This window comes from Zingiber officinale, chromosome 2A, assembly GCF_018446385.1.
Source record: "Zingiber officinale cultivar Zhangliang chromosome 2A, Zo_v1.1, whole genome shotgun sequence".
Lineage (NCBI taxonomy): Eukaryota > Viridiplantae > Streptophyta > Magnoliopsida > Zingiberales > Zingiberaceae > Zingiber > Zingiber officinale.
Genome location: NC_055988.1, coordinates 110,315,121 through 110,325,417, shown reverse-complemented (window position 1 = coordinate 110,325,417; position 10,297 = coordinate 110,315,121). Strand labels below are relative to the sequence as shown.

Genomic DNA, 10,297 nt, shown 5'->3' with positions numbered 1-10,297 from the left:
CCGCGTTCTTTAGCAATTTTCCCTGTATTCTCCTGCAAGTACCCCGTGTTCTTCAGCAAATCCTTCTTCTCCCCTGTTATTCCCATTCCGGGTGAGTCCATTGTCTTCTTCTGTAGCTCCTTACTGCTCTGTCTTCCGTAATTTTCCGATGAGCTCCTTCTCTTGCCTCTGCCCCTCTTTTTCTTTTTACCCTTCCTCCCGACTCCTCTCGTCTTCTTCCTTTTGTCATGGTCGGTACATCGCAACCTTCGTCCTCTGCTCCGGGCCCTTGGTACGACACCATGGAGTCGCGATTTGATGAGAATGATGCCCGAACCCTAACCAATACCTTTGAACTCCCTCCTGGCTACGAGATCCATGTCCCGCTAGCCACCGATCGGCCTTCCGCTCCGCCGACCGACTGTGTCTGCTTCTTCCGCGACCAATTTGCTGTCGGTCTGCGGCTTCCTCTTCATCCCTTCATCCTTGATGTTCGTAGATACTTCGGTCTATCCCTTTCTCAGCTAGTCCCTAACTCCTTTCACCTTTTGTGCGGGGTAATTATCTTATTCCGCTTACATCGCATTCCCCTGACCCCTTCGATTTTCCACTTTTTTTATTACCCCAAGCTGTCCGATCAACCGGGCACTTTCCTCTTACAAGCTCGCCCGGGCTTGGTCTTTTTTGATAGGATGTCTTCCTCCAATAAGCATTGGAGAGAATATTTCTTCTTTGTCCACTTCCCCGACCGGCCTTCCTTCCAAACCACTTGACAACTTTCGCTAGGGCCCCAACCTCCGTTACCTAGCTACAAGAGCACTCCCGCCTACTTGCTTGCTGCCTCCATGCTAGCTGGCCAGAAGTTCAACATTCACAAGCTGCTGGAGGAAGGAGTCTTGGTGCTTTTCGGCCTTAGTCCGATAAGCCCAGATGAACCGATCAACCTAGGTACACCATTACTTTACCTCTTTTCTCTTTATCTAACTAATTTCTTCCTTTATTTTGCAGCCGACATCATGATGCGAGTGCGCTTGGTCGGGCAGTCGAAGCTTACCGCTACCGATGTTGACCAGGTAGTGGTTGAAGTCTTAGCCGAGTGAGGGTTTCAGCCGGAAGATCTCCCTAGACCGGCACTGCCCGAACAGGAGCCCACTCAGGAGGCCGGCGGGGAGTCGAACCTGATGCCAGTGGGAGCAGCAGCAATGGGAGCGTCAATCGCGGAGCTTCCGGCGGATCAGCTAGCTCCAGAAGAGGGCTCACAATCGGAAGCGCCACTTGAGAATACGCGCAAAAGGCGTCGAGCGAAGAAAGCTGCTTGCTCCGCGACTTCGGTGGCGAGGGTTGCCGATCAGACCGACGCTTCTGGTCAGATATTATCAGAGGCCGCCAACATCTCTTCTGACCGGACACCTTCCGCCCCTCTCGCTGCCTCTCCCGCCGCTAGTCTACCGCCACTATCGGCTCAGGGCCGCATCTTAAGGTCAAGCATTAACCCCGTGCCCTCTTCTTCCCGCACGGGTCGATCAGCCTCTTCCCATTCGGCCACGACTCGTCGGAGACACGTCATAACCACACTCCACCTTCCTACTGAGGATCTTTCAGCACTGGGCAGCTCAGCCGATCAGACTGAACATCGGATTATCATTAGAGGCCATTTGGTCGAGATATGGGAAGATGCGCGCGCCCGGGCGGCGGCCGCTCCTCCGAGTGTATTAGCGAATAGCTACACTAAGCAGATTACCGGCGTGAGTTTTTCTTATAGCTTCTATACCGATTACTTTGGCCTTATTTCTGATTTCCTTCCAATCACGATTTTTGCAGTTTTGGGTGGATGGTCTGGCTATGAGCCAGAGGCTTGCCTTTGTGGAGGATGAGTTGAAACGGCTGAAGGAAACCCCCGGCCAGTTGGGTGCCACTCATGGTCTAAACGATACTCAGGTGGCTCAGCTGCAGGCCGACTTGGCCAAGAGTGAAGAGCTGTTAGCCGCCGAGCGGGGTAAAAGTGCCGAGCAGGTCGGGCATATTGACCGAATCAAGAGAGAGATCTCCACCTTCGAGGGCAAAATCACTCTGGCCACCAACCGTAAGCAAAGGGCTATTAAGGATCTGGAGAAGAAGAATGTGGAAGCCCGGGCTCTCGAGCAGAAGTTAAAGCAGACAGAAGACAAGTTGAAAAATGTTGAAGGTCTGCTGATGTCCGAGCGGCAAGCTCGCGAGTCTGAAGAGACCACTTTAAGAAGTCAGCTATCCGACAAGGACGCTGATCTTGCCGTGGTGAAGGCAGATCTAGAGAGCATCCAGTCGGCTTTGGAGGCCTATAAGGAAAGCGAGCCTAGCCGATTTGAAGAGATGAAGGTGGCTTACATCCGGTCTGACACCTTTGTGGATAAGTTCGTTGCCCGAGTTCTCCGACTCTTCGGCTGCACCGTGGACAACATTTTCGATCAACTCAAGAAAAAGGGGCATCTGCCTGCCAATCTGCCCGGCTCCACGATTGATCGCGACCAGCTTAATGACTCTATCCCCGACGATACCCTGGCTTATTTAGAGTAAACCCTTTAAAGCATTTCTATTCGCTTGGTTTGCTAAGTGCTTTTTTCAATTGTACTAGTTGGCCATAGTGTGTACCAGGTTGGCCTAAATTTTTGAGACGTAACTTGCTTCTGTCTTATCTTTGACAATTTTTCTCGATATTTTGATCGTCTTTAAATATGATTAGGCGACCCTCTTGTTCTTACTTGCCGCTCGATTATACGAAGGTTCAAGGTCGCCGCTCGACCGTCGATGACGCAAGGGTTTAAGGTCGCCGCTCAACCGTCGATGACGCGAGGGTTTAAGGTCGCCGCTCGACCATCGATGACGTGAGGGTTTAAGGTCGCCGCTCGACCGTCGATGACACAAGGATTTAAGATCGCCGCTCGACCGTCAATGACGCGAGGTTTTAAGGTCGCCGCTCGACCGTCGATGACGCGAGGGTTTAAGATCGCTGCTCGATCGTCGATGACGCGAGAGTTTAATGTTGGATCGAGATCGCGCTAGAGGGGGGGTGAATAGCGCTCGCGGCTATTTTTGTCGTATCGGAAACGTAAAACTACCAAAGTAAATATACGCAGCGGAAGTAAAGAATGCAATCACAGAAAGACACAGATAGTTTTACTTCGTTCGGAGCCTAGGTCGACTCCTACTCGAAGGCCCGTGATCCTTGATCGCTTTCGGTGGGCAACACTTATAAGTACGAAAAAGAGTACAAGATTTACAATCAGTACAGTAATTAAAAACAAGTTTACCGACGACAGAATCGTAAACTCGAAGCTCCTGGTCGTCGTGGACTTGTAACAGCACTTCAAGGTCGTTGAATGAGCAGCACGCAGCACAAGGATTGCTTGGAAGTTCTATTCAGAAGCTGCTGGTCGAGACCCCTTATAAAGGGGGTTCAAGGCGCCTTACACTGTTCACCAAGGCGCCTTGAACGAGCCGAGTCACCCGCGTGGATCAGCACGGACCTGGTCGAACTCTATCTGGTTTAAGGCGCCTTCAGCCTATCCAAGGCGCCTTCAACCTCCGGTTCAAGGCGCCTTGAACCCTATTCAAGGCGCCTCCAGTCTGCTGCGCTGGCCTCTTCCGAGGCGCCTCCAAGCTCCATGGAGGCGCCTCGGACACTGTTCATCCGAGTCCTTCTTTGTGTTTTTGGTACCTGCAAGTATGTTAATCCAAAGATACCTGCAACACAAAGTTAACACAACATAATAGTATGAATATGAAATTATGACAGTCTCCGGACTGACCGGGTTTCAGCGGAAACCCTAGGTCGACTGACGCCTCTGTTCCCTACGGGGAAGCGTCCTCACCTACTCCTCTCGGAGATTTTACTGCTGCGGTCGATCCTCCGGATCGTGGACTTTACTCGGCACTCGATGCTCCGGACTTTCTGCTGAACATCCGCTTCACCGGCGATTCAGACTTTCACGGTTCGCGACACGGGACTTTCCACCTAGGTTACCACCCCTAGGACTTTTGCAAGCCATCGACCGCCAAGACTTTCCGCATAGGGTTACCACCCCTATGACCTAGGGTTACCACCCCTAGGGTTTTACCTTGCCTAACCATGATTAGGACTTTCTGAAACACTCGTCAAAATGTCGGATAACAAAGCACCTTAACTTTGAATCCTTTGCCATTATCAAAACTTAGGTTCGATCGTCGGATGCTTCCGCACCAACAATCTCCCCTTTTTGATTATGGCAACACGTAATTCAAAGTTAAGAAAAACAACATATGTAATAACTGCATAAAGTTAACCAAGCTTAAGTAAATAAACTTCAAATGCAATAGAGGTTAAGCTGGAAACTTTGAACTTTGACATATTAGACTCCCCCTTAATAAAAGCCCTCCTTTTATCAAATACTTTGAATTTAACTTTAATTTACCTACTCTCTGCTTTTATTAAATACTTTGATTTTTCCATTAACTTTAAATCTACTCTCCCCCTTTGCCATATATCAAAAAATAAACTAGTTTGAAAGTAGATTTGTATTTTTCTGAAGGAAAATTTTCAAAAGAGGGAAAAAGAACAAAAAACGACTTAGCTTTTTGAGTTTTGGGATTTTCTAAATTTGAAAATACTTAGCTATATATTCAGCTTCAAAATGATTTGTATTGAGAAAATATTTTGCCAAATAGCTAAGTTTAGAGTACAATCTAACTAAGTGTAGTAAACTTATTCTTAAAATTAACTAAGTTTGAAGATATGAGTATTTGAATTTTCAATAAAAAAGTTTTGCTTAGAAGTTATAAAATTTGAGGTCACTTTAAAATGTTATAATTAGTTTACTAGATTTGAAAAATAGTTGAATGTTCAATTTCATGGTCAAGTTTTTGAAAAAACTGTAAATGAGTTTTGAATACTCATTGTGAAGAAAATTAACAAAATATTTATTTTTAGGGCAGAGGGAGTAGTAGGAGTTTGTTTTCAGTCCAAGCATAAGTCAAATTAAATTATTAAGTTTAATTTGATTAAGTATCAGAGCCCTAAAATAATCAGGTAAAGAAATTTGATTAGAACCGTAAAGTATAATCATGCTTAAATTGAAACACATTTTTCCAACTGTCTAACCTTTAGCTACTTGCTGATTGCCTAGAGGGCAGTAGCTTTCACATGGTTAGTCAAATTAAGTCCATTTGGTCCAGTTAGATTTGTCTAGAGCTGGAAGACTTGACTTGATTAATATTTATGATGTGTTTAACGCCCAGACTCATATTGATGCACAAATATAAGCATTCCTGAGTCCAGGCTGTACCCTATGCATCTCACGCCATTCTAAGTTTTTCAAACACAAGCAAGGTAGACCTAGGTGTTTGTGAGATGCTCTGGCTTTAATCTAGGGGAACATGATTTCTAGGGGAAAACTTAGGCTAGTTCCAAATGTTGAAAATTCTAAGAAATTGGAATTTTGAAATAAGTATTTTCCTAGAAATTTAAAAGCAAATGATAACCAAATATTGTCTATTCTACCCAGCACATTCCTATTTGTCTTCTAAGTGCACTGAACTCAAGTTCAGGTAAGGGTTTTGTGAAGATGTCAGCTAGATTTGATTTTGACTCAACATAGTTGAGTGTAATGTCACCCTTAGCTACATGATCCCTTACAAAATGGTGCTTTACTTCTATATGTTTAGTCCTTGAGTGATGAATTGGATTTTTGTTAAATTTATGGAACTTATATTATCAATTGAGATTTTTGTGTTATGATAGTTCAGTTGATAGTCTTTAAGAGTGTGCATCATCCAAAGCAATTGAGATGTGCATTCACCTAAGGCTATATATTCAGCTTCAGTGGTAGACAAAGCCACACAATGTTGCTTTCTACTTGACCAGCTTACTAGGCATTGTCCTAGAAATTGACAACTACCACTTGTGCTTTTTCTGTCTAACTTGCATCCGGCGTAATCCGAGTCAGAGTAGCCAAGAAGGTCAAAGGTGCAAGTTCTAGGGTACCAGAGTCCTATATTTAGAGTACCTTTAATGTACCTAAGTATTCTTTTAACATAGGTTAAATGTGACTCTTTTGCACAAGACTGGTATCTTGCGCACATACCAACTGCAAATAATATGTCGGGTCGGCTTGCAGTTAGGTAAAGCAGGCTTCCTATGGCACTCCTGTAGTACTTTGGGTCTACTGGTTTGCCTTCAGGGTCAGAGTCTATGTTAATGTTGGTTGCCATGGGTGTATTTATTATTTTTGAATTTTCCATGCAGAATTTTTTAATTAATTCCTTTGCATATTTAGTTTGATAAATATATATTCCATCTTTAGTTTGTTTTATTTGTAGGCCTAAGAAAAAATTAAGTTCACCAACCATGCTCATTTCGAATTCATTTTCCATTAATTTAGTGAATTCTTTTAAAAATTTAGAGTTATTTGATCCAAAAATTATATCATCAACGTAGATTTGAGCTATGAAGATGTCTTTGTCTACAGATTTTACAAATAGAGTTGGATCTATTTGACCTTGGTTGAAACCTTTGGATATTAAGTGATTTGACAATCGTTCATACCATGCCCTAGGGGCTTGTTTAAGTCCGTACAAGGCCTTTTTTAACCTAAATACATGATTAGGATATCCTAAGTCCTCAAATCCTGGGGGTTGGCTTACATATACTTCCTCCTTAATAAATCCATTTAAGAATGCTGACTTGACATCCATTTGGTATAGTTTAAATCCTTTGTTTGCTGCATAGGCTAACAACATTCTAATGGATTCTAGTCTAGCTACTGGGGCATAGGTTTCATCATAGTCCAAACCTTCAACTTGGCTGAATCCTTTAGCTACAAGCCTAGCCTTATTTCTAATTATTTCGCCTTGATCATCTAGCTTGTTTCTAAATACCCATTTTGTATCGATTATTGATTTATTTGAGGGTTTAGATACAAGTTCCCAGACTTGATTTCTCTCAAATTGGGCTAACTCTTCCTGCATAGCTATGATCCAGTCCGGGTCAGGTAGTGCTTCTTCTATTGTTTTTGGTTCGATTTTAGAAATTAGGGCAATTTGACTGTGAATTCTGTAGGAGGATCTAGTTCTTACCCCTAGATTTGGATCACCCAAAATTTGATCAGATGGGTGAGAGGTACTGACCCTAGTTAGTCTTGTAAGTGGGTCAGGGGCTGGTTCCTCTGGTTTATGAAGACTTGGTTGAATTTCATCATCTTCTATATTTCTTGGATCAATATCAACATTCTCATTTATATTTGGTAGATTATTTTCTTCATCAAATATTATATTAGTTGTTTCTTCAACTTTTAGGGTGTTTTGATTGTAGACTCTATAGGCTCGACTGTTTGAGGAGTATCCTAAAAATATTCCTTTGTTAGATTTGGGTGTGAATTTTCTTAAATAATCTTTAGTGTTTAAAATGTGAACTTTACATCCAAATACTTTTAAATAATGTAAGTTAGGAATTTTATGATAATATAGTTCATAAGGGGTTTTCTTGTGAAATTTGTTGATCAAAATTCGGTTTTGAATATGATTTGCAGTATTTATTGCTTCTGCCCAAAATTGGTGATTTAAGTTATATTCATTTAACATGGTTCTAGCGGCTTCTTGTAGAGTTCTATTTTTACGTTCCACCAGACCATTTTGTTGGGGGGTTCTAGGACATGAAAATTCATGTTGATATCCATTTATTTTACAAAATTGAGTAAATTTATGATTTTCAAATTCCCCTCCGTGATCACTTCTTATTCTTTTAATTTTAGTATCTTTTTCATTTTCTATTAATTTACAAAAGTTACTAAATATTTCATAGGTTTCATCTTTAGTTTTTAGGAATTTTACCCATGAAAATCTAGAGTAGTCATCAATTATTACTAAGCAATACTGGTTCTTGCTTAGTGACTTAGCTCCATGTGAATCAAATAAGTCAAGGTGAAGGAGCTCAAGTAAGGAGCTGGTTCTTTCAAGATTTGTTGATTTGTGTGTTGACTTAGTTTGTTTTCCTTGTTGACAAGCATTACAGATTGAATTTTCAATGAATTTTAGGTTTGGTAAACCTTTAACTAGACCATTTTGACTCATTTTTGAAATGAGTCTAGTGTGAGTGTGACACAATCTTCTGTGCCACAAAGCAGTTTCCTCTTCTTGTGTTAGAAAACACTTTGTTGAGGATGTTGGTAGATTAATGGAATACATATTATTTATCCTAAGTCCCTTAAGTAAGATTTCAGGATTTTCAATGTTTTTAACTAAACACCTGGTTTTGTCAAAAGTTACTAAGTATCCGTTATCACACAATTGACTTATACTTAGTAAATTAAACTTGAAATTTTCAACTAAAAGGACTTTTCGAATAATAAAATCGGAGTTGAGTTCGATATTACCTCTTCCGATTACCTTAAGTTGACCTTCGTTACCGAATGCAACTGATCCTAAGTTGTTGTATGTGAGTTTAGTAAACTTCAATTTATCTCCAGTCATGTGTCTGGAGCAGCCACTATCCAACATCCATTGATCCAATTCCTACATAGGAAGTGGTTGAATTGTTTTAATGGATTGCACGATAGTTAAGTTGAAGTAAACTTGTTAGAGATAAATTTTGAAGGAGTTTTGAAATTGAAAATAATTTTGAAATTTAATTTTGAAATTGAGTTTTAAAAATAAATTTGAAATTTGAGTTTTAAAAATAATTTTGAAATTGAGTTTTAAAAGTAATTTTGAAATTGAGTTTTAGAATAATTTTGAAAAATAATTTTGAAATTAAGTTTTTAAAATAATTTTGAAATTGAGTTTTAAAATTAAGTTTTAAAATAATTTTGAAATTAAGTTTTTAAAATAATTTTGAAATTGAGTTTTAAAATAATTTTGAAATTAAGTTTTTTAAAATAATTTTGAAATTGAGTTTTAAAATAATTTTGAAATTAAGTTTTTAAAATAATTTTGAAATTAAGTTTTTAAAATAATTTTGAAATTGAGTTTTTAAAATAATTTTGAAATTAAGTTTTAAAATTAAGTTTTAAAATAATTTTGAAAAGATTTCTCAAATTGTTTCAGTTTTGAAAATAATTCAAGTTAAAATAACTTGATTTAAGTTAAGTCAATTTAAATAATTTAAATTCCTAATCATCTCACCCGATCTAAAATTGTCAATCAGGGAACCCTATAATTGTTGTGAGATGAATTATAATTCAACTTTAAGGTTTGGGTTAACTTTGTGTTAGATTCAGGTTTGGTTTTGGGTTCAACAAGTAAGCATTCTTTGGATAAACTTCTGGGCTATGGTGAGTCACAAGGAGCTCATTAAAGTAACCATGCCTTCGAGGTTTTCCAAATAGTCCTACCCATTGAACTTAATACCAATCCTTGGTCTAACTAGTCAGGATTCATTTAAGGGTAGCTTCGGTCAGTTCCACTTGGCCAATTGCACCATATCTTCCTAGACATGCGATGCCCAAGCTTCCCTAACGTACTATCATCCAAAAATTTCACCAGTACTGTGGGTCAAGTTAAACCTAGCCCGTTTTAATCTAACCTTAATTACCCTGCCGGGTAATCTACTCTTGTTTTACCCATCTCGGGTAGATTAGGTTTAGTTACCCTGCCGGGTAGTTTAGTTGGGGGTGCCAGCGAGTCTGGATCCTCCATTTTTATTTTCAGTGTTAACTAAATTTCGACTCTTGAATATCTTAACTTGATTTTAATTTTGAGTTTTGAATTGATAATTTAATTTTGAATTTTGAATTTAATTTTTAATTTTAAATTTTGAATTTTAAATTTAATTTTAGTGTTAAATTTCGAATTCTGAATTTAATTTTTAATTTTAAATTTTGAATTTTAAATTTAATTTTAGTGTTAAATTTCGAATTTTGAATTTAATTTTTAATTTTAAATTTCGAATTTTGAGTTTAATTTTAGTTTTAAATTTTGAATTTTGAATTTAATTTTTAATTTTAAATTTCGAATTTTGAATTTTAATTTTTTAATTTTAAATTTCGAATTTTGAGTTTAATTTTAGTTTTAAATTTTGAATTTTGAATTTAATTTTTAATTTTAAATTTTGAATTTTAAATTTTTAGGATTGTTTTTCGTTTTGCTCCCCCTGAATCATGGCCTCGATATGGTCTATCGAGGTAGTATATTTGATCCTTTGGAACCCAGTATTAGTCAGGTCTAACTTGATTGACCAAGTTAGACTTGGAGACCCATGCTTGGACTGATTTAACACTTTGTTTGTTTATTAATGATAAATAAGATCTATATTTACTTTTGTATCCCAGCCCAGTTCTGTTGTAGACGGCTCTTTGTGTCCCAAGAATCAAGT

The 10,297-nt window shown here is 39.1% G+C and overlaps 1 protein-coding gene across 1 annotated transcript; it reads left to right on the top strand.

Annotated features, from left to right (window-relative positions):
* The first annotated feature begins 1,181 nt into the window (after nt 1-1,181).
* Nucleotides 1,182-2,532, top strand: LOC122043899. Its single transcript, XM_042604462.1, has 2 exons — nt 1,182-1,688; nt 1,801-2,532. Exons 1-2 carry the CDS (start codon nt 1,182-1,184, stop codon nt 2,530-2,532), a joined length of 1,239 nt encoding a protein of 412 aa, XP_042460396.1.
* The last annotated feature ends 7,765 nt before the right edge of the window (nt 2,533-10,297 follow it).

Excerpts from the sequence above, each read along its gene's own strand:
- LOC122043899 (XM_042604462.1), top strand. The coding sequence starts at position 1,182 with ATGGGAGCGTCAATCGCGGAGCTTCCGGCGGATCAGCTAGCTCCAGAA. Across the intron at positions 1,689-1,800 it reads CGGCGGCCGCTCCTCCGAGT|TTTTGGGTGGATGGTCTGGC; the intron begins GTATTAGCGAAT and ends CGATTTTTGCAG.